Source organism: Phacochoerus africanus, chromosome 1, assembly GCF_016906955.1.
Source record: "Phacochoerus africanus isolate WHEZ1 chromosome 1, ROS_Pafr_v1, whole genome shotgun sequence".
Taxonomy (NCBI): domain Eukaryota; kingdom Metazoa; phylum Chordata; class Mammalia; order Artiodactyla; family Suidae; genus Phacochoerus; species Phacochoerus africanus.
In genome coordinates, this window is record NC_062544.1 from 285,662,063 (window position 1) to 285,685,221 (window position 23,159).

A 23,159-nucleotide genomic window follows, 5' to 3' on the forward strand; every position below is an offset into this window, starting at 1 on the left:
GAGTCATGACATCTGCCCTTTGGGAATCTGCATTTATCAGCGATCTTCGACTGCAGTTCTGGGCTGGGTTGTCTCTCCTCAAATTCGTATGTTGACGTCCTAATCCCCGGACCTCATAGTGTGGCTTCATTTGGAGAGCCGTTCTCCGAAAGATAATTCAGTTAAAGTGAAGCCATTAGGGCGAGACTTGCTCCAATAAGACCAGCTTCCTGAATCGAAGAGGCAGTTGAGGAGTTCCTGCTGTGGCTCAGCAGGTTAAGAACCTGACACTGAGTTCATGAGGATATGCTGGATCCCTGATTTCAGTCAGTGGGTTAAAGATCCCAAATGGCCTCAAGCTGCAGCACAGGTGGCAGATGCAGCTCAGATCCGGTGTTGCTGTGGCTGTGGTGTAGGCCTGCAGCTATAGCTCTGATTTAACCCCTAGCCTGGAACTTCCCTGTGCTCCAGGGATGTCTGTATAATGGGGAAAAAAGAAGCGGTGATTGAGACACAGATACACACACACACACACACACACACACACACACACAGACTGACCATGTGTGTGAGGACACGGGATAGTGGCCCCGGGAGAAGCCAGCTCTGCCCACCCCTGGACATTGGACTTCTAGCCTCTAGAACTACGAGAAAATAAATGTCTCCTATGGCGTTTTGCTCTGGCAGCCGAGCTGACCAGGACACCGACTCCAGTGGATGGAGGAAGGCGGAGAGGATTACACGGCCTCAGGGGCCATTGGCATGGGGGGGGGCACAGCCAGCTTCGGGGTCGGGGCTCACCCCTCCCCGGCCCCTCTTGCACACCCGCTGTCCTGGTCCTGTCCCTCAGGCCGTGTAGAGAGCTGTGCTCCCTCCTGGCTCCTCGGCCATGCAGTCATTTCTCACTCTGCATCCACCAGAAGACCCCTGACTGGCCCCACAAACATGGCTCCTCCCAGGAGAGACTTCCGGAAGTTTCATCTGAAGCTCTCCAAGGACCTGGAAAATTCCAGAAAGTTCCCCAGGTTGGTGATTTCCAGGCTGGGTGGAGGGGGCAGCTGGCAGGTGACAGGGGCAGCCTGTTGAATGGCCAGATTAGCCTTGTAGCTTCATGTGTATGAAAACCTAGGTGTAAAATCTGTGAGCTGCTTTTCCCTCTTCTGGCAGAAACCCAGCAGTGTGGAGGCTTAAGAGAGTTTGCGCGCTGGAGCCTCCCTCCGCCTGGTTTGCAAGGTTGGGGGAGGGAGGGGCGTGGGCCCTTTAAGAGGGGTGTGTGTGTGTGTGTGTGTGTGTGTGTGTGTGTGTGCGCGCGCGCGTGCGCATGTGACAAGGCCCCCAGACTGTTAACACTCCTCGTGACTTATCGGCAAAGCTGCTCTAAGGCACTTTATCATCGTCACAGCTTGCCTTTCTCCCACCACCTGCTGGATGCGACAAGGCCCTGCGCCCCCTACGAGAAGGCGTCCATTGCTGCCTAAGACCTGCCGTGGCTTCTGTCCCCTCTCCCTCCCCGCCTCCGCCCATAGATTCCTGACTCGGGAGAGGCGAGGGGCGGGCGGTGGTCCAGGTTCCCAGGAAGCCCAGTTTCCCTCCCCAAGAGGAATCACAGACCAGGCACCCTCGCGGGCCATGGGCGGGGGTGGGGGGACCTGATGGGGCGGGGGTGGGACGGTGCGATGGGGCCAGAGTGCGTGATGGGCAGAGGCCGCAGGTGCAGTCTGCACACCTCCTGCAGCCTGTGGGGGTTTCTTTAGAGTCCCAGGCAGCGGGAAGGAGACATCCGACTCTCCCTGGTGCTGGTGAGCCCGAAAGGCCTGGCATCCAGGTGGTGGCACCACAAGATGGCCCATCTGCGTAGGTGGCCCACAGAGGAGGTGGGCGGCAAATCGAGGATTTCTCCTGCGTGACATGGTGGGAACGGAGGAGCCGCTGCCTCTGTGGGCAGGAATCCAGGGAAACGGGAGGAACACAGGGAGCCCAGCTGGCCTCCTGTCACCTGGCTTCCGTCCCACAGTCTGAGCGGGTGCCGGGAGGAAGGCGCGTCCCTGCTGGAGACCCCAGCCACAGGACTCCTCAGGGTCATCCCCGGCTGTGCCCCGCAGCACCCCAGAAAGCGGTGTAGCCCGCGTGGCTCTCTGCTCCACCAAAGGGAGAGGAGTCAGTGCAGCTCCCACAGGAGACTGGGGCGCCTGTGACAGGGGAAGTGGCAGCCTGGGCGTCCCCTCGTGTCCAGGCTCCTTTCCTGGCTTTCTGTTGATCGCATCCGTGAAATTGCTAGTAAGCCTCCCTTGCAGGGATCTCTGTGCTGCTCTGATCTGTGTGTCTGCTCACCTGGACCAGGTATTAGGCATTTCTCGGTGCCAGTTTTCCTCACTTGCAAAGTGAGGTTGAAGATAAAGGTGAGACTCATTTGTAATGGGGTTTGTTTTGAGAATGTAAAGAGATGCCTTTTAATTCTCACCCCCCCCCACCTCCCTTGCCCCTGCTCCCTCTGGATGCTGAGCCCAGGTTCCTCCTGGGAGCCTGCAAGTGGCTCAGTGAGAGGTTGCTAACACACCAGGTGTGGAGGGAAAGATTGCCCCAAATGCTGTCGTGATGAAGGATCCAGTCTGGAGGATTCACCCTAAAGAGGTTTACCTTGGGTGAGCGTTTGCCTCTGCCTGTGGGAGCTGGGATGTAGGCCCACTGCTCTGAGGTACAGTGAAGATACAGGCCTTGGCGATGTGTGGTCAAGGAACAGAAAACTCAACTAGCAGTGGTTTAACCAATGAGGGCATTGGGGTTTACTTAACATGAGGTCTAGAGGTGGGTGGTGCTGGGTTCAGGGATGTCAAGGCTCTCGTTCTTTGGCTTTTCCTCATTATCACAGAATGGCTGCCAGAAGCACCACATCACACCCCCATACCACCTTCTAAAGGCAAGCTGAAGGGACCATTCAGGACAGCTAGAGGGAGCTCTTCTCTTACGGAGGAGTAAAACCTTTCCCCAGAGCCTTTAGGTAGAGTCCTCCTTCTGCCTCCTGGGCCGAAAATGAGTCCCACCTCGAGCTGAAGGAGAGGTTGGGAAAAGTGTGTACTTTCTCCATTCTTTCTAGAATGAAAGCCAGGTCAGAACGAAGGGAGGGAATGGTTTGGGGCACTAGGAAGCAGGCCTGCCATGGGATGCCATGGGGCCAAGCCGGACCCCTGGCACTGGGGAAAGTGGGGAGAAGTCATGGGGCCAGCTGGACCCCCAACTCAGACAGAGATCCTCAGACAGGCCAGGAAAACCCAGAGGACGTGATGCAGACCTGAGGACTCCCTGGAGCCACAGACCTGGGGTCCCCCTGCACCCACCCAGCTCTAAAGAGGGGCCGGAAAGTGGGGGAGGGGGGAGGGAGACTGGTGATTTATCCCCCAGACGCTGTCACCTATAGAAGCTGAGTAAATTATGATCACACACTGCATTTCAAAAGGGGCTGGACTAAGCAAAGTTAATCTTTCCTCTCAAGAGCAGGCAAAGGTTGAGAAAGATCAGATACGCTAGGGGATTTAAAAAAAAAAAAAAAAAAAGCCAAACTTTCCCTATCTGTTCTCAAATGAAAGAAAGCCACCGCGACTGGCACAGCACACACATGACACGTGTACTATTGCACACGTGTGCCAGAGTCCCCACCCTGATGTTTCCACGTGTGCAACGTCTCTCCTGACCTTCTCCCCACCCCTCCCCACCCCCCGCCCCAGGGCCTCTGGACTTGCTCGCCTGGGGGTTGGGGGGGTGATGGATCTGCTGACAAATTTGGAAAAGCTGGTCCCAAAAGGGCAGTGCCTCCCTTCTTCCTCCTGGGGACCAGCTGGCCATGGAGGGCAGGAGTGCCCCGCAGCTCCTGGGACCCCACAGACGACCGTGTGGGTGGTATCCAGGGCAAGGGGACCTGGGGGGAAGCACCAGGGGCTGGCTTTGCTGGCAGGGTCCTGGAGGCTGCTCAGCCCAGCACTGGCCTCCCGGAGGTGGGGCGTCTGCACAGGTGCAGGCAGGTCCAGTCGGCTCCCCTCTGTCTTGTCTGTGTCAGTATCTAGGGGGCGCTGTGGCTCAGCATCTTTCCCTTTTGTTCTATTTTCCAGTTCCCGCCCAAGGGTGGGGGGACAGGCGGGTGGGGGTGGCGTTGCCCAAGGTACCAACTCATGCCATCCTCCACAATTTTTTAATTTTTATTTTTTTTAACTTATTTACTTTTAAATTTTTATTTATTTTGTTTAATTTTTTCAATTCTAATTTTATCTTTTTAATTTAAAAAAATTTTTAAAAATTTGTTTTTTCTTTTTAGGGCTGCACCCTCAGCATATGGAGGTTCCCGGGCCAGGGGTCTAATCGGAGCTGCAGCTCCCGCCTACGCCACAGCCACAGCAGTGCCGGTTCCAAGCCACATTTGCGACCTACACTGCAGCTCATGGCAACGCCGGATCCTTAACCCTCTGAGCGAGGCCAGGGATCGGACCTGCAACCTCAAGGATATTAGTCAGGTTGTTATCCTGCAGAATCATGACAGGAACTCACATTTTTTATATCACTAATCTTTCAGACATTTTGCTCTGGGTTTTCTCTCCTAAGCCAGTTTCCTTCTGGGGAAAGGGAAGAGATTGCAGGGCAGTTTTTCTCCCCTGGCGGTTGAGCCTCCTCAATCAATAGTTAGGGTGCATGTAGAGTTGGGTGCCTGTTTTCACGATTAGACGAAGGGGTAGCTTTGAGTTGCTTCCCTGACACTCTGCCAGCCAATGGCCTTGCGCGTTGTTGCCAATGGCTAGAATCTACCGAGTCAGCCTAGCCTTGTTAGATGTTGCTCTCCTCTGGTCTCAGGCTGAGTTAATGCGTAGCCCACGACAAGAAACCAGAGATACAAGCCCCACACTATTACCTTAAGAATGGATAGGCAGGAGTTCCCATTGTGAGTTAAAAATCCAAGTGTGGGTTCGATCCTTGGCCTCACTCAGCAGGTTAAGGATTCAACCTTGCCGCAAGCTACAGTGGAAGTCACGGGTGCGACTCGGATCCTGCGTTGCTGTGGCTGTGGTGCAGGCCGGCAGCTGCAGCTCCGATTGGACCCCTAGCCGGGAAATCTCCATATGCCGCAGGTGTGGCCCTAAAAAGTCAAAAAAAAAAAAAAAAGAAAGAAAAGAAAGAAAAAAAAAAGGATGGACAGGCAATGAGATCCTTCTGCACAGCACAGGGAAGTATGTCCAGTCACTTGTGATGGAACGTGGTGAAAGATAATAGGAGAAGGAGAGAGTGTACAGGTGTATGCCTGGGTCACATGTAAATCAACTATAATAAAAATTAAAAAGAAAAGAGATACAAGCAGAGTAACATTCATCTCTTTATTTTCAGGCTAATCTTGAGTATGGGAATCAAAGCAGTCCATCCAGACAGCGAGTTCAGGCTCCGAGGACCTGAGACGTCCGGCCGGAGATGGCGCTGGGCTCCGGGCGCTCTGGGCAGAGGCCCTTCCCTCTCCTGAGGCGATGCCCACCGGAGAAGCATCTAAAAGAGGCACTCATCTGAGGGGGCGGGAGTCGGGGAGAAGAGGTGTGGTCGTGAGGATTAGTATTTTCTTTCACTCGTAAATAATTGACAGAGAATTTGCTTAAAAGCGTTGCTGGGAAAAGTCTTTGGAAAACCTGGACCGTCTTTATATTTTAATTGTCACTCCCTTTACCCCACCCCCAGCAAGCCATGAAGCCATGAATTACCCAGGATAATTCTCCACAGGTCCATGGTTGGAGATGTGGAGAACAGCCAGGAAAATTAGGGCTCCACGCCTAAGGGGTCTCACGGCCCTGTCTGCCCACCCCCAGCCCTTGATTCAGACTGATGGAGGCAAAACCACAGCTTCCCAGTCACCCCACGAACACGACTCTGGGTCAGAACACAGCTGGCCATGCGGATTAGGGCCCCGCGGTCCGGGGGCGGGAGGGATTTTCTCTCACTAATCCTACATCCTCAGACCCACGGTGGTGTCATGGCCTTACCGTTGTCTGTGGGGTCATCAACGGCCACAGGATTGAAGCACCACGGGACTCCAGTGACTTTGGTGTCAAAGCAGCAGCCTTTTTTTTCACACTGCTCGGCTGTGATCCCGGAGAAACCACAGTTCACTCTGGCGTGGGGCTCCACCTGACACGTGTCTGAAAGTGTACAGGCCAAGAGGCGAAGGTGAGTCATGGACCAGATCCCTCCGTTTCCACCACGCTCCAGGCCGCCCTCCGTCTCCAATGAAATCAGCAACCAGAGGCGCGGCCAACGGAGACCCAGGACTCCACGGACAAGGGGGATCCCTGTCCTCGTTTCCTGAGGCGAAAACCCTTGAACGCTATGGAAATGCGAGGTGGCCCGGAATTTGTAGCCTCTGCACCCACCAGGGTCATTTTCTCGTTTGCTCATTCATTTCAACAGTCAGGGAACTTTATCCACCCAAACAATTACTGTCTGTTGAGTGCCACCGTGTGTGCCGGAAACAGGAGCTAGGGGTCTTGTATCCCCTCGGGGATCAAGTTCAGGCCAGGCCCTGTGCTGGGCGACGGTGACCCAGGAGTTAGACATGGAGGAATGATCCTGCTGTGTAGCACTGGGAACTCTGTCTAGTCACTTGTGATGGAGCAGTATCATGTGAGAAAATAGAACATGTACATGCATGTGTAACTGGGTCACCATGCTGTACAGGAGAAAAAAAAATTGTATTGGGGAAATAACAATTTAAAAAATAAATAAATAATAGAGGAGGCTGATGGAGGAGGAAGCCGAGTAAATGTATGAAAAAGCGCAGTGCAACCAGCCGAAGGCAAGCCCAGGAGTGACGACAAGCTGAACAAAGCCAGGAGGGCTTCCTGTACGAGGAGGTTGACCAGGTGAGAATGAGACAGTGGGCGTTCCAAGAAGAGGGAGCACGTGTTCAAAGGTGATGAGAGCAAGGTGTGTTTAGGGAAGCGTACGTCCAAGTCCAGGTGAGACGGGAAGTCGGGGTGGGGTGGGGGGTGGGGGGGGAAGCCAGGCGGATGACCGGGGTGGGCGGTTTTCGGCCCAAAGCAAAGGGAGCCACTCAGTAGCTTTCACCAGGGGAGTGATGATGAAATTGACCCAAAGCAGAGAGCACCTGGTGGGGACAGGCTGCTAGCAGCTCCCTCGTGACCCCGATGCAAGATCTGCAGGGGACAGAGTGGAGGGCTCGGAGAAGGTGTATTGCTCAGACCTGGTGGTGGACGGGTTGAGGCAGGTACAGGAGCCCAGACCCCTTTCCCTGTTGGGGGGGCATGTAGGGTCAGGGGGTCTACTCTGCACACAGGCTTGCAGGTGCACCTGAATGAACACCAGCAGCCGGGCTCCAGAGAGGCCCAGATATGCCCACCTCCACCCACTCCCGGACCAGAGTCTGCCCCGGGGTGAGGGGGCCGAGCAGCGAGGCCTTGGGCGTGATGAGAGTAAAGAGACAAGGAGGGAAGGGGCCAGAATCCAAGAGGGAGGGGGCCAGAGAGGGGCGGACAGAGAGCCAGTGCAGACGGGTCACAGGCTGGCTTTGACCAGGAGCATCACAGGTCGGAAAAAGACAGTTGGTGTGTCCAAAGACCAGTAGATGCAGGGCCTGCTCTGGACTGAGTGGGCAGGATGCCCACATTCCAGGTCTAGTGAGACCAGCTCAGTGGCCCGGCGCTGAGCCCATCAAGGAGCTGCTCTCTGGGTTCCGTGGCTTTGCAGAAAAGTGTGGATCCATCTCCCACTGGAGGGGCGGGCTTTTCGGGGACGTCAGCCCCCCAGGGTGTGGCCTCCCCACGGCAGCGCGAGGGTCATCACCACCCAGCCCCTGGGCAGGGCAGTGCTGACTGGGAGCTGGCGTGCAGAGCGTGGACCGCAGTTCTGGTGTCTTCCTCCTCCCGGCAGCAGTTGATGCAGCCGCCCAGGGAGGGGCTGCTTGGCGGGGGGACCTGCCCACTGGCATCCTAAAGGGGAACTGGACATTTCCAAGGGTTGTGCCCCCAAAGGGCATCCGTCTGGCCCATCATTTTCTGCTGCATGACGGGACTAAACAGAAATGCTTTCCACTCAGGGCAATGCTTGTAATTGGATGGAATTCTCCAGTTTTCTGTTGTCACGGCATCACCGACCCTGAGAGGCCCATGGCAGATGGTTGAGCCTTGGGCCTCAGGGCAGAGGCTGGTGGTGGCAGGCAGCTGGCATCGTGAGGGGACCAGAGCCAGGCTGTACAGCTTCCAGGGGCTGGATAGTACAGGGGGCAGAGCTGGGGATGGGGGTGGAAGGGAAGGTGAAGCCAGGGAGGGGGGTGAATGGGCACACGCCACCCTCCTTCATCCCCCCAGCAGGCCCTACCTACTTTCAGGTCCAAGCCCACTCCCTCCTCCCTGCCTTAGGCTGTGGGCCTCCCCCCTCTCCCGCCCCACTCGCCTGGACCTCCCTCCGGAGTCACGGTGTTCTAGGCAGGTGCCCACCCCCTCACCTCCCTTCACCCCTCCCTGAGAATCCTCGTTTTGAAACTTTGTAAAATCCTGCCCCCAACGTGCATCTACTAATAATAAATAACATTCATTTAGCGCTTTGCAGCTTTTCCAAACACATCACACAATTTTGCTGACAACCCGAGTCATCCCAGCAAATAGAGGCTTTGAGACAGAAGCGAGTTCAAAGGAAGCGGTACTGCCCTCCCACCTTGATGCCCTCATTTGGTGACGCCCACAGACTAGTGTGGCTGGAACCTGCACCAGGATGGTTTGGGCTCCACTGAGCAGGCGGCCTGGGAGACCCCACGGAACCCGCCAGGGCAGTTCCCGGGGCACGTCCATCCTCAGAATAGGCTCGTGGACGTCTGCGTGCACTTTGAGGGTTCCGGCCCCTGGAGGAGAGTTTGGCTTGGACATTCGGAAGAGCTGCTTTTAGTCCCGACGTCTGAGATGGCTCTTTGCAATGTGATGCTTGAGGAGCAGCAGAATATTCTAGACCCGCTCCCAGAGTGCTTGGCGGCCCCTTCCCCCTGCTGCCATCCTCCGCCGGCTTTGCTTCCCCACATCCCTCCAGGGCCCAGAACAGCACCTGGCACCGCACAGCACTTGGCTCGAAACTACGTATCGTGAAAGCAGGGACCACAGAGCAGGAAGGGGTGTCTTACCGCCCTCGCCCCGCGCCGGGCTGCTGAGGGCCAGCGCCAAGACCAGGACCAGGACGCCGATCACCTTGGGCTCCATGGCGGCTGTGACCTTCCTCTTCTGTCCAAAGGAGACCCCGGGTCAAGGATGAGACTGCGTCCTGGCCCGGATCTTATACCACAGGCTCTGTTTGCTCTTTGAAGAGGGTCAGATAGCGTTTGCCTAGGGAGGGTCCCCCAGCCCTTCATTCCAAATAATCTCCACTGATTAGAGGGTGTTTCCTAAACGCGGCCAAGCCAACCGCTGCGTTTGCTGATAGAGACAAATGCCACACTGAGTGGTCATCTCCGCGCCTGACTTGCAGAAAGTCCCTCCCTTATCCTGTGGGAGTCTCTGCGGTCAGGACCCGACCCAGCCCCGGAGGGCGTCGGAGACCCTCCCGCTAAGTCAACACGGCAGAGGCTGGCAAGTGATTCACAGCGGAGATGCTGCGCCAGCGCGGTGTGCAAACAGTGGCGCAGGGGCCATTCTCGGGGCCCCGTGGCAATTTGGGAAAGGGGACAGAGCAGGGGAGGGTCCTTGGCCCAGCCTGGTCCTTTCCAGGCGGCCTTGCAGCCCTTCTCAATGATTTTAAGAATCCGCATCTGGCTGGAAACGTGAGTGAGAAACACCAGAGCTGCGCCCCCCCCCCCGGGGGGGGGCCTTGGCCTTCAAACTTATTCTCTCCCTGCATTTATCTTATTTGACTTTCCCACAGCAAAGCCGTATGTGTGCAAAGCGCTTCGGCCCTTCACCGGGGAGCCTGTCCCCGCATCCGGAGGGGCCCCTTCCCCTTGACATCGACACTGAAATCTCCCAAATGTTCAGCATCCTGCTCCAAGGAACGGCGGGATCATTCTTATTTTCTAAAATATTTTTTAAAATAAATTTTCTCTTTTTTCTGCTTTTCTTTTTCCTGTCACAGCGGAGTCCTTTCCAGAGTGAGGTCGTGTGCACGAGAGCTGAGGTGACACTGATGAAGTGGCTGGGCTCTCTTCGTGGGGACCCCCATGTGTGTGTGTGGGGGGGCTCACTCTCTCAGATCCTCCCAGGGAGGCCTCACTGACTCGGTCCCTAAAGTGTCACCTCCAATCCCCACCTCCCAGGTCCATCCGCTGCTCTGGTCCTTCCTGTCCCGTCACTCTCGCCACCTTCTGAGGCACCCAGGGACGTGCTTAGCTCCATGCTTATTATTTGCTGACCCCCCCCCCCACCCCCGTTCAACGGAAGTTCCATGACTCAGGGGGCTTTGTCCACTTTGTGTGTCCAGGTGGTCCCAGCACATGGGACAGTGCCTCATTCACTAAATATCTGTTGAAGAATGAAGGAAAGCCTGAGTGCGTGGATGAATGAGCAATGAGGGAATGAGTGAGGGAATGAATGAATGAACTAATGAATGAGTGAGGGAGGGAATGGGTGAGTGAGTGAGTGGGTGGGTGGGTGGGTGAGGGAATGAATGAACAAACCATGAATGAGTGAGCAAATGAAGAATGAGGGAGGGAGGCAATGAATGAACGAACTAATGAATGAGCGAACAGATGAACAAATGGAAGAATAAGTGAGGGAATGAATGAACAAGCGAATGAATGAATGAGCAAAGGAACAAACGAATGCATGAGTGAGCAAATTCACAAAGGAGGGAATGAATGAGTGAATGAACAAAGGAATGAGTGAGTGAATGAACAAAGGAATGAGTGAGCGAATGAACGAAAGAATGAAAGAGTGAGGGAGGGAATGAGTGAGTGAGGGGGTGAATGAACGGGTGAATGAGTGAGGGGGTGAATGAACGGGTGAATGAGTGACTGAGCAAAATGAACGAACAAATGAATGAGCAAACAGACAGGAGGAGTGTTTTCTCTTCGCTGAGAGGTCCGGCTCGGAGGGTAGTGAGTCTGGCCACAGAGAGAGCCTCACTGCTGTTGGGCGACCTGGTCGGGATGCCCCCGCAGCCGGCCTGGGAGGGCATATCCCAATCAGGACCGGAGCCTCACGTTCTTAGATTCATCTGGAGCCCAGCCCCCTCGCTCCAGGGGGGGTCCTGGGCCAGGGTCTCCAGCAGAGGCACGACGTGCAGGACCCGGGGAGGGGCCGGGAGCGGGGGGCAGAGACCCTCATATGGGGCAGGCGGAGTTTGCCAGAGGCAGGATGGCGCTTTGGACCTGGGTGTGCTCAAAACCGTGAAAAAACCACCACTCCAACTTCTCTGGTCTAATTTCGCTCAGAAACAGAAGTACAAACGGCACACCAGTTTGGAGAAAGAGGGAGGGATGTTTATGAAGTTGAAGCTGCAGAGGTGGAGTCCAGCAGGTGTGCTGGTCCTAAGCCTGGTGTCCACCTCAGCGAAATCCTCACGCTGGGACAGAAGGTCCCAGCGTCAGGGGTGATCCTTGCAGCAGTGTTTGCAACAGCTTTCAGTGGAACGGAGGAAGGAGGGGAGGGAGGCGCTTAAGGTATGATATCGTTTACGGTACAGATTTCCAAAATACGACAAGCAATGCAAGACGTTGCAGAACTGCACCCGACGAGATAAAAGTCTAACAACGCACAAGGAGGCACACCGGCTTCCCCATAATGAGTGCGCCTGGGAAGGGCGAGCGAGAAGTGGGCTCAGGAGGGATATGAAGGGGCTCATACAGACCTGTGGTATTTTATTTCATCAAAGAAAATCTGGAGGAAATACGGTTCAAAGGTTAGCATCTTTTTTTCTCATTTTTAGGGCTGCGCCTTCCAGTGAATGGGAGCTGTAGCCATTGGCCTCCACCACAGCCACAGCAATGTCAGATCCGAGCTGCGTCTGCAACCTACACCACAGCTCATGGCGACCCCGGATCCTTAACCCCCTGAGCGAGGCCAGGAATCAAACCCACATCCTTATGGATACTGGCCAGGTTCATAGCCCACTGAGCCATGACGGGAACTCCCTAAAAGGGGAGCCTCTTTGGGGTTCAGGAGGGACACAAATTCGTGGTTGTTGCCTCATTCTCTGTATGTGTCTGACTTTGCCCTCCCGTGTGGGTGGTGTGGTTGGTGGGGCCGTGTCACTTCGCAGACCGCCTCTCAGACTTGCAGTGGTGATGACAGGACTCCTGTTGGACACACTATCACAAGGTCACACAATCACAGGACACCTTTTTTTTTTAAACGACTTTCTAATGATTTGGCGAAGAAGAAAATGCAAACCAAGAGACGGGGATGAGGAATAAAGTGTGAGGCGGGCACCTGCGGTGGGGAGTGGGGAGCATCTCCTTTCTGTGGGTAACAGCCACCCGATTTAGGTGGGGGTCAGCTGGCTTGAAGTCAAGCCTGCATTCTAGAAAGTTCCCAGGTACTTTGCAGGCACATTGGGTGTGGGAATCCCAGCAATGAAGCAGGGTGGGGTCCTGGGCTCAGGGTAGCTTCCAAGTTGGATGCACCTCTGGTGTGCGCCCTCCTGGGCCCCCCTGAGGTCCGACACCTCTCACCTCCACCCTCAGAGGCCCTCCTAGTCTCCTGCCGGTGTCACCTGCTATTCTTTGGATGCTTCCGTCCCTCGGGCATTTAGAAACGCCTTGGAGAGGGGCCACCAGCATCCTTCACAAGTGCTGTGCCTCCTAGAACCTGCGTAGCTCAGGCTGGCTGGGGACCCAACACCCTCAGCAAGGATGGAGGCCAGGTTCCCTTGAGGAAGAGCCTGACCGCCAGGTCATGAATGCAAGTGGCGAGCCTGCCTCCAAGACGCCCTCAGAACAAGCTGAGCCATTCACTAGTCCTCTTCTGCTAGGGCTGAACTGTGTCCCCCAAAAGATGTGGAGTTCCCGCTGTGGCACAGGTTAAGAATCTGACTACAGCAGCTCCGGTGGCTGTGGAGACAGGGTTTGATCCCCCGCCCCATGCCGTGGGTTCAAGGATCTGGCGTTGCCGCAGCTGCGGCTTAGATTCAATTCCTGGCCTGGGAACTTCCATATCCTGTGGATGCAGCCATTAAAAAAAAGAAGAAGAAGAAAGAAGAAGGAAAAAAGAATGTTGCAGCCCTCACCCACACCTTATTTGAATGTGGCCTTCTTTGGAAATAGGGTCTCTGCAAATGATCAAGGTGAGATGAGGTCATTAGCAGTCAAAGCATGGGATCTAATCCACTACGTCGTGTCCTTGTAAGGTGAGTGTTTGGACACAGACACGCACAGAGGGACGATGACGTGAAGACACAGAGAGGACACTATCTCTTGCCAAAGGAACCCCTGGGGCCACCGGAAGCTGGGAGAGAGGCGTGTGTGACAGCTTCGCCCTCAGAAGGGACCGACCCTGGTGAGGCCTTGATCTTGAACTGCAGGCCTGGGAGGCCCCAGGTTTCTGCTGTAAACCCCGTTCGTGGTACTTTCTGACAGCAGCCCTCGAAACTGATGCAACAAGGGTGATTATGACGGAGAGGAAAGTATCTTTCTTTTCTTTCTTTTTTTTTTCCATTTTATGGCTGCGCCACCCACACATGGACGTCCCCAGGCCAGGGATCGCAGCCGCGACATCACCGGAGCCTTTAACTCACTGCCCTGGGCAGGGGACCGAACTCTCCCCTTTGCAACGACCCAAGCCGCTGCCGTCAGTTTCTTAACCCACGGTGCCATGGCAGGAACTCCTAGACTTTCTGAAGCTCATTAAATATTAGCTCTGAAAATCATTCAACATCAGCTCTGTACTGACACGTGAGACCGCTAATGACCTCATCTCACCTTGACCATCGGCAAAGACCCTATTTCCAAACCCCACGTGGTTCAGCACAAGAAGGGGCCTGTGGGTTTCAGGTGCTGGTTGGACACTTGGTCCACATCCATCCTCTTCCAGGTCCAGGGAGATGACACACGCATCCCTCGGGAATCTCCCAGGAGCCAGAACAGGTGCATTTGGTGGCTTTGCCGCGTTTCGAGATGGACAGTCGGGTGGAAGTCCCTCTCACCAAGACAGGGACGCACCCCCACGATCACAGTCCAGGAAGGAATTGCAGAAATTGATGCCACTATCAAAGACGTGAAAGGTTCAGGTGCGGCCCTTCCACACGCCCTGTGAGCTCTCGTCGCTGGCCAGTGCTCAGGCCGGCCGAGTTCCCGAGGAACCATGGAGCGCAGGTTCCCTATCAAGAGTCGGGTAGTCAATATTTTAGCCTCCGGGGGCCACGCTCGGTCTCTGTCCCATGTTCTTCCTGGTCTTACGTTCACGACCCTTAAAACGTGTAGCGCCATTCTTGGTTGACTGGTTGTGCAGAGACAGACCACAGGCAAGACAGGGCCCACAGAGGCCATGGGTCCAGCCCTGCCTCTAGAGCCTCAGACGTTTAACCAAGTGGTGAGGACAATGTCTGCAGAGGTTCTCGATGTCATGTTCCTGGAACAAGTGCCCTACACCTGATGGGCAGCTACTGGGCTAGAAAATGCTTGCTTCCCCCATTCCTTCAGAAATGCTAATCAGGAGCTCCCATGGAGGCTCAGCGGGTTAAGAACCCGACACAGTGTCACCGACGATGTCTGTGTGGGTTCGAGTCCCGGCCTCGCTTTGTGGGTTAAGGATCCAGGGTTGCCATGAGCTGTGGTGTAGGTCGCAGAGGCAGCGCGGACCTGGCGTTGCTGTGGCTGTGGTGGAGGCCGGCAGCTATAGCTCCGATTGGACCCCTAGCCTGGGAACCTCCGTATGCCAAAAAAAGCAAAAGGAAAGACAAGCTAATCGGAAGTATTTTGCCTTTGTATGGTGGGGGCGGCAATTTCTCTCTTCTGTGGGAACTTGGGTGATGTCCAGTCCCTGCTCTCTGATGTGACACATTCAGAGAGACGTTGCACATTGTGCTAAACACCTGCTGGCCCGTCACCTTGGTGACAGGAGGCTATGTTGAGTGGATTTGGAAAACAGGAAGTAGGATGCCCGGGTTGAACACACCTGTGTCAGAGACTGGACCTGGAAAACGTGGGGGGCTGGCCTGTGAGGGCGCTGGTTAGGAGGCCTGGGGCCGTGGAAATACCCCCTTGAAAGGGAAAGGGGCCTTTCTGCCGCTTGTGCCACTCCGCCCAAGAAACACTCTCGGGATTTGGGGGGCATATTTACTCTGCATTCGGCCGTGTGTCTGTGGCTCTTTGACCAGACTCCCAGTGAGTCTGCAGTTTTGAGCGAAGTTCAGAATCCTGGATGGCTGTGCAGCCGTCGGTCCTGGTTGTAGCGCAAGCTGCTCTGCCCTGGGCCCGGAAGCTTCCGCAGCTTGGGGAACATGTTCACAGCATGTTCATGGAACGTCCCCATGAGAGAAACAGCACAGATCTGGGCTCATCCTCCGCTGCCATGAGTCCAGTGACCCCAAGACTTACGGTTTTAAAACAGGGAGCTCCCTGGTGGCCTAGCGGTTAGGGGTCCTGTGTTGTCACTGCTGTGGTATGATCCATATGAGCAATATTGTATGACATTTGTCTTTCTCTAACTTACTCCACTTAGTATGATAGCTGCATCCATGTTGCTACGAATGGCGTCATTTCATTCCTTTGTGTGGCTGAATCACATTCCATTGTGAATATACTATAAACATACAACATCTTCTTTATCCACTCCTCTCTCAATGGATATTTAGGTGGCTTCCATGTCTTGGCTGTTGTGAATAGTGCTACTGTGAACATAGGGGTGTAGGTATCTTTTTGTTGTGAGCCACACGGGAAGCCCCAGGGGTGCGTTTCCTTTTTGAATTATCGTTCTGTCTGGATATAGGCCCAGGAGTGGGATTGCCGGATCATACGGCAACACTATTTTTAGTTTTTTAAGGGAACTTTTGCTGTTTTCCATAGTGGGAAGTGGAATGTAATTCCCACCACTGGGGAGGAGGGTTCTCCCTGGAGTGGCTTTTCTGAAGACTAAATATTGCAAGAAATTGGGCTTGCCCTCCTCACGGCCATGGTCTGAGCAGCTGTTGCTAAGAGAGGCTGGCTTCTGCTTGGAAACACGCCCTTGGTTCCTCCTGCCTGGCCATGGACACTGTCCTTGCGGCCGCCTGACCTCTTCATGCCCCTGAGCCATTTGCAGAGGAGGAGTATTGATTAGAGGTTTGGTCATAATTACTGAGGGGACAGCCACCGCCGCACCACGGGGACAGAAGGACGATGCTTGCAGCCCAAGGGGTCTCTGGGATTCTGTTAGTGCTTTCTCACTCAGCCGTCCTGGTCGATGGAAAACTGAGGCCACCGGTAAATATAAACCCAAGTAAGGACTCATGTCCTGTAGAGTCAAGACTGAGGTCACCCTAGCAGGTAAATAACCACATCCAGCAAGAGGGATAACAGATGACAAGGGGCCATGAAATGGGAAGGGAGCGGGGACAACCCACCTTGACCTCTTGACCAACAACCAATGCAGTCCTGTAGCCGCCATATGGAATGCACGTTAAGGACAAGGACAGGAAACACATAACGAATTTCTGGAAGGTTTAGGGGTTTCTAAGTCTGTCACGATTGCATGACGGCAGGAAATGATCAAATGATGTGAGAGAAGTCATCCGAATGTATGTAACACACATGGGCGGAGAGCAAATGGGACTACGTTAAATATCTCAAACTTTGGATATAAAAAATTCAATCATAAAAAGTTTGTGGGATAAGATGACGGACAAGAGTTTAAAACCTTTAAGATGGAAAGATTTCACATAGGAGCTCTCCCTGTAGTAGAGTGGGTTAAGAACCCGATGGCAGCATCGGGGGGTCCCCATGAAGGTGTGGGTTCGATCCCCAGCCCAGAGCAGCGGGTTAAGGATCTGGCGTTGCCACAGCTGTGGCATAGGTTTCCACTGAGGCTCAGATTCAATCCCTGACCCAGGAACGTCCATAAGTCTCAGGTGGCCATAAAAAAAAAAAAAAAGATCTCACACATAATGATTGTCCATATCTTGAAACTCCCACAGATAAAGAAGCAAAGGACATGAATACAAAATTCTTCGAAGAAAATATGCAAGGGCCTAAAAATTACAGGAAAGATGAGAAAAATGATTAGTAATCAAAGAAATCATTTAAAACATCCATAACAACATTCAAACCAATCAAATTGTCAAATTTTTTTTTTTGCTTTTTTTTTTCTGAGGGCTGTACCTGTGGCATAAATTTCCTGCGCTAGGGGTCAAATCAGAACTGCAGCTGCTGGCCTACACCACAGCCACAGCAACCTACACCACAGCTCATGGCAATGCTGGAACCCCAAACCATTGAAAGAGGCCAGGGATCAAACCCGCATCCTCATGGATACTAGTTGGATTCATTTCTGCTGTGCCACAATGGGAACTCCTAGGGTTTTTTTTTCAGTCAGAATATTCTATGCTGCTGAATGAAGTTCAGGCGGAATGGACACCTCCACCCATGGTGTCACCTTTGTGGGAATCAACATGGCATTTTGCACCAAGAATCTTCAAAAAAGCACATTCTCTGATGCAGTAAATCTACTTTGGGGGCTGCTCTAAAGAAAGGATTCGAAGCTCAGAAAAAAGCAATTTTTCCCCCAAGAAAAATCATTTTGCATAAAGATGTTCATCAAAGGAAATCTTAGCAATAGCGAAAAATTATCAACAACCCAAATCACCAATAATAGAGAAACCACTGATATATGCTGGTCACAGCTACGCGGTGATATACGGCGAAGCTGTATTTCTATGGAACTGGTAACCACGTGGAGAATTTTCATCCTGCAGTGTGAAATCAGAAAGAATAAGATCGCAGAGCTTTACACACAACTCAGGTGACAAATGGAGAAAAAAGAAGATACCCCGTGGGCGTCATTGTGAAAGATGTTTTATCCCTTCCCTTGGGTTCTGCTTTCCTGGACATTGTGATGTTTTCAGAGTGAGTGTACTTAACTTTTAAAATGGAAAAATACTATACTGAAAAAATAAAGTGTAATGAGGAGTTCCCATCGTGGCTTAGTGGTTAACGAATCCGACTAGGAACCATGAGGTTGCGGGTTCGATCCCTGGCCTTGCTCAGTGGGTTAGGGATCCGGCATGGCCGTGAGCTGTGGTGTAGGTTGCAGACACGGCTCGGATCCCCAAGTTGCTGTGGCTGTGGCTGTTGCTGTGGCCGGTGGCTACAGCTCTGATTGCACCCCTAGCCTGGGAACCCCCATATGCCGCCGGAGCAGCCCAAGAAATGGCAAAAAGACCAAAAAAAATGTAATGATTTTGCTCCCCAGAAAGAAAGAGGAGTGGTCCCTGCCTCCCCCGCATCATGGGTGAGTCAGGGAGTCCAGCAGGTGTTTGATGGAGGCGGTTCCCGCTGGCCACGCACCTGGCCATGCCCCCAGACACGCCAGCCACACCCCCTTGCCCCAGGACCTGCTTGATCACACCTTCCCTAAACCTTCCCTAAAGTTAAACACAAGTCTGGGGGTGGTGTGAGCAGCCTGCTATCTCTTAGATTTCAGCAGCCCCGCTGAGCAAAGCTGGCCATTCCTGCCCACGGAGTCCTGGTCCCACCCAGCAAACCCCAGGGACTGCGGCCTGGGTACAGGCTGGTTCAGGCCTCTCCATACCCCTGAATGCTGAGTGGCCCAGTGAGAGGTCTCACCACCCTTCTAGTTTAGAGAGGCTGTGCCAAGGCCCAGCATCCCTTCCAGTGACCAAGGCTCCAAGTCCCAACCGGAGCCTCCCAGGAATTTGAAACTAAAGTGAGGGACAGGAAGCCTGATACCTAAGGCCTCCCCTCCCAGCCCTGACTTCCAACCTCCTCTCCCAAGCTCCCTTCCCAACCTCCCCTCCCAGCCTCCCCTCCCAACCTCAACTCCCAGCCTCCCTCCCAGCCTTCCCTCCCAACCTCACCTGCAGCCTCCCACCCTCAGCCCAGCTCCCAGCAGGTGAGTCTGGGGTTCCTCTGCTGACCTCCCAGCCCCTCCAGGGAGCCTGGCAGGCACTGTCTGTCCACACGTAATAATTCTGCACCTCAGTTCTCATGTGAGCCCTGGGACAGTGACCGTGTCCCACCCTCTCTCCCTCCCTCACGCCCTGGCTGGAGTCCTGCCTCCTCAGACCTCAGAGCTGGACCTCTCCAGCCCAGAGACTGAGGCTCCACCGCGCTCCGTCCTGCACCCCCACAGCCCCCAGACGGCGCCCTCTGAGATGGCCCTTCGGTCAATTTCAACCGTGTCTACCCCGGACAGGCGTGTGCGGGTCCACGTTCATGTCAAGCAGGAGGGCTGTCCTGTGGCCGGGACTGGGGCGGACAGCCTCCCTCCAGCTGAGACAAGGACCAGAAGAGCGCCACGTAAAGCCCATAAGACAGCCTTCCAAGGATGGTGGTTCCTGGGCCCCCGCTGCTCCAAGGCTGCTTCTGCGATTCTGATTCTGTTTCCTAAGCCCCGGAACTTAAGCCCCACGGTTTAGGGCTCCGTCACGGTAACCAAGAGGGGGGGTTTCCTTTACTGGACAAAGGCTCTGGATGTAGTCATCTCTAAAAAGCCTCACTAAACTTTATTTCTACTTTATTCCTCTATTGTTTCATGTCTTGACTTTTTTGGGCTGGAGTTGCGGCAGATCTGAGTGCAGGTCCACTGTTGGATTGTGAGGTGTCAGGGATCACGATTCTTGAGCCAAGTCCTATCTCGTGGGCTGTGTCCTTATCTGGTCCTCGGGTCCCTGCTGTGACGTGAAGCCCTGCCAGAAGGTGTGGTACTGGGTGGAGGGTGGGGCCACCCTTGTGTTAGCTGTTCTGTTCGAGTTCCAGCTTTTGTTCCTGATGGAGACAAAACCAAAAGTGATTATACCATTTTTGTCATTCAAGGGGCTACTGGAGGAGTTTCTGTCGTGACTCAGTGGTTAAGGAATCCGACTAGGAACCATGAGGTTTCAGGTTCGATCCCTGGCCTCGCTCAGTGGGTTAAGGATCCGGCGTTGCCATGAGCTGCAAGTGTAGGTCGCAGACGTGGCTCGGATCCCACGTTGCTGTGGCTGTGGCTTTGGCTGTGGCTTTGGCTGGAGGCTACAGCTCCACTTAGACCCCTAGCCTGGGAACCCCCATGGCCCTAGAAAAGACAAAAAATAAATAAAAAGAAGAAGAAAAACCATTGTATCACCTTTGGTGTGTTGTCAGCCTGTGTCAGCTGAGGTGGAAAAAATATTTGACAAAATCCAGCAGCCTTTCATGACAGAAACCTTCAGCGATTTAGAAATAGTGGGGTGTTACCTCAGCTTGGGAAACAGCGCCTGGTCAACACCTATAGCTGACATCAAACTTAAAAATGACCGAATGATTTTTTTCCCCTCAGACTGGGAGCAAGGCAAAGCTGTTTGCTCTCACCACAGATATTTTACATAATCCTAGCAGTTCTAGCCATTGAAATAAGGGAAGAAAATGAAATAAAAAGAACACAGAAGAGAAGGGAAATAATACAACTGTTTGCAGATGGCATGATCACCTCTGTATCAAAATCCCAAGGAAACTAGAAGCAAAACTCCAGACTCTTAGAAACAACAAGAGAGATCAGTGAAGTCACAGAAGATCAGTAAGAAAAATCTAACTTGTATCCCTACAAACTATCGGCAAACGTGCACAAACTGAAATTAAAAACACAGCACCAGGTGTTTCCCTTGTGGTGCAATGGAAACGAGTCTGACTGGTATCCACGAGGATATGGGTTCGATCCCTGGCCTCACTCGGTGGGTCAAGGATCCGGTGTTGCTTTGAGCTGTGGTGTAGGTCGCAGATGTGGCTCTGATTTGACTCCTAGCCTGGGAACCTCCATATGCCGTGGGTGCGGCCCTAAAAAGCAAAAACAAACAAACAAACACAAACAATACCATGTATATAAACACATGAAAAATGGAATAGGTACCACCTAACAACACATGCTGAGGAGCCGTATGCTGGAAAAGACAACATTCTGATAAAAGAAATCAGAAAAAAAATCATAGAAAGACATGTGGGAAGATTCAGTGTAGTAAGGAGGTCAATTCTCCCCAAATTAATCTGTAAGTTCATGCAACTCCTATCGAAATCCCGACAAAGATTTTTGCAGATACAGAGAAGCTTACTTTAAAATTTATGTGAAAAGGCAGAAGCCCTTGAAAAGCAAAAACAGCCTTGAAAAACAATAAAGTAAGAGAAATCACTCTAGCTAATAAGAAGACAAATCTACGGCCTTCATCAAGAGAGGGAGGGACCCACGAACCGAACAGAGGGCTCAGAAATAGACCCAAACAAATAGGTCCAACTGATTTTTGTCAAAGGACTAAAAGCAATTCAATAGAGAAAAGACAGCCTTGCCAACAAATGGTGCTAGACCCAATGAATGTCCACGGGTGTGGGGAGGTGGCGTGAACTCCAAGGTAAACCTCCCTTCTTCGACCAAAAATTTACTCAAGATACAGCATAGAATTCAATGTAAAACACAAAACTGGGGAGTTCCCGCTGTGGCACAGCAGAAACGAATCCAACTAGTATCCACGAGGATGTGGGTTCGATCTCTGGCCTCGCTCCAGCATCGCTGTGAGCTGGGGTGTGGGTTGCAGACTCAGCTCAGATCCCACGTGGCTGTGGCTGTGGCTGTAAAATGTAGACCAGCAGTTGTAGCTCCGTTTCAACCCCCAGGCTAGAAACTTCCACATGCCTCAGGGGCGGCCCTAAAAAGCAAAGACAGTAATAATAAAATTTTAAAAACTGCAAATCTTTTAGAAATAATACACAAACATCTTTGGGACCTAGGACGAAGCAAGAAGGTTTTCAGCTTGGCACCATGAAAACAACACAGAAAAGGAACCACTGATAAACGGACCCCTCCCCATATGTAAATCTTCTGCTCTGTGAATGCTTCTGTGAAGGGGATGAAAAGACACGTGACAGACGAGGAGGAAGTATTTGCAAAGCACACATCCAACAGAGGACTTGTATCCCGAGGCATAAAGCGCTCTCAAGATGCAGCAGTAGAAAACAATCCTGTGAGGAAAGGGGCAAACCAGAAGGGACAGGGACACGCCCCCGAGAGGGGACACGGAGGCAGAGGAGCGTCCGGGAGGAGGCTCCGCACATTAGCCACCGGGGAGATGCGAGTTAAAACCCTCATGAAACACCGCCTCTGGGAGCACGCAAGTGCAAAACACACCACAGCGGAAGACGAGGGAAGCCAGCTCTGCTGCACGTCTGGGCACGACAGACGGCCACGCGGCACTTTCCAAAAATCTGGTTATCACTCAGCAAGTGCACGTCTGGGCATTTATCGAAGAGACACGAAAACATGCTTCCGTCACGGAGCAGTTCGGAAATGATGTGTTTTAGAAACAGAGAGCAGGTGCTTGCTGCTGGGGATTAGAGACGGGGTGCCGGGGGGGCGGAGGGGGGAACATGTTTAAAGGGGGCTGTTGGAGGGATCCTTGCTGCACGGAACTGTCCAGGGTCTGCAGGGCGGTGGTGGATGCACAAAGCCACACGTTTCTACAGGGTGAACAGAGCTAAACACACCATGCCCCCCACACTCCACACAGACACACACCACACACAGACACCTCCCACACCCCACACTCCACACACAGACACACAGACACCATACACACACCACACACAGACACACACAGAAACACACCGCATATACCTTGCAAATACACAGTCATGCACAGACCTACACACACAAACACACACAGACGCATAGGCCACAAACACACAAACACACACGCCACACACGCACACAAGTACAACTGGAAACATCTGAACAAGAGGCCAGCAGACTTCACCGCGGTCCACGCGCTGCCTCTGAGGCCGGACGAGGGTTTTATAAAATGTCACCCTCAGGGGAAGCCGGGCACAGAGGCCACCTCTGCCTTAGTCCCTGTGACTGCATGACACTGCAATGATCTCATCACATTTTCAACTCAAAGAAACATGAGTTGGATAACAAAGTCTCTGAGGGCCTCACGGCACAGTGGAAATGAATCTGACAAACATCCGTGAGGACGTGGGTTCGATCCCCGGCCTCGCTCAGTGGGTTAAGGATCTGCGTTGCTGTGGCTGTGGTGTAGGCCGGCGGCTACAGCTCCGATTTGACCCCTAGCTG

General features: G+C 53.3%; 1 protein-coding gene across 1 annotated transcript; it reads right to left on the bottom strand.

Moving 5' to 3' along the window:
• Positions 1–5,319: 5,319 nt before the first annotated feature.
• Positions 5,320–9,357, bottom strand: TFF1 (trefoil factor 1). The gene is made up of 3 exons (XM_047756665.1): positions 9,128–9,357; positions 5,985–6,140; positions 5,320–5,513 (listed from the first exon to the last, which is right to left on the bottom strand). Exons 1-3 carry the CDS (start codon positions 9,201–9,203, stop codon positions 5,497–5,499), a joined length of 249 nt encoding a protein of 82 aa, XP_047612621.1. The 5' UTR covers positions 9,204–9,357; the 3' UTR covers positions 5,320–5,496.
• Between the last annotated feature and the right edge of the window lie 13,802 nt (positions 9,358–23,159).

What these genes read in the sequence shown, in the direction of transcription:
- TFF1 (XM_047756665.1), bottom strand. Translation starts at nt 9,203, where the DNA reads ATGGAGCCCAAGGTGATCGGCGTCCTGGTCCTGGTCTTGGCGCTGGCC. An exon ending in CCCGGCGCGGGGCGAGGGCG is followed by an intron (nt 6,141 to 9,127) that starts GTAAGACACCCC and finishes GTACACTTTCAG; the next exon opens with ACACGTGTCAGGTGGAGCCC.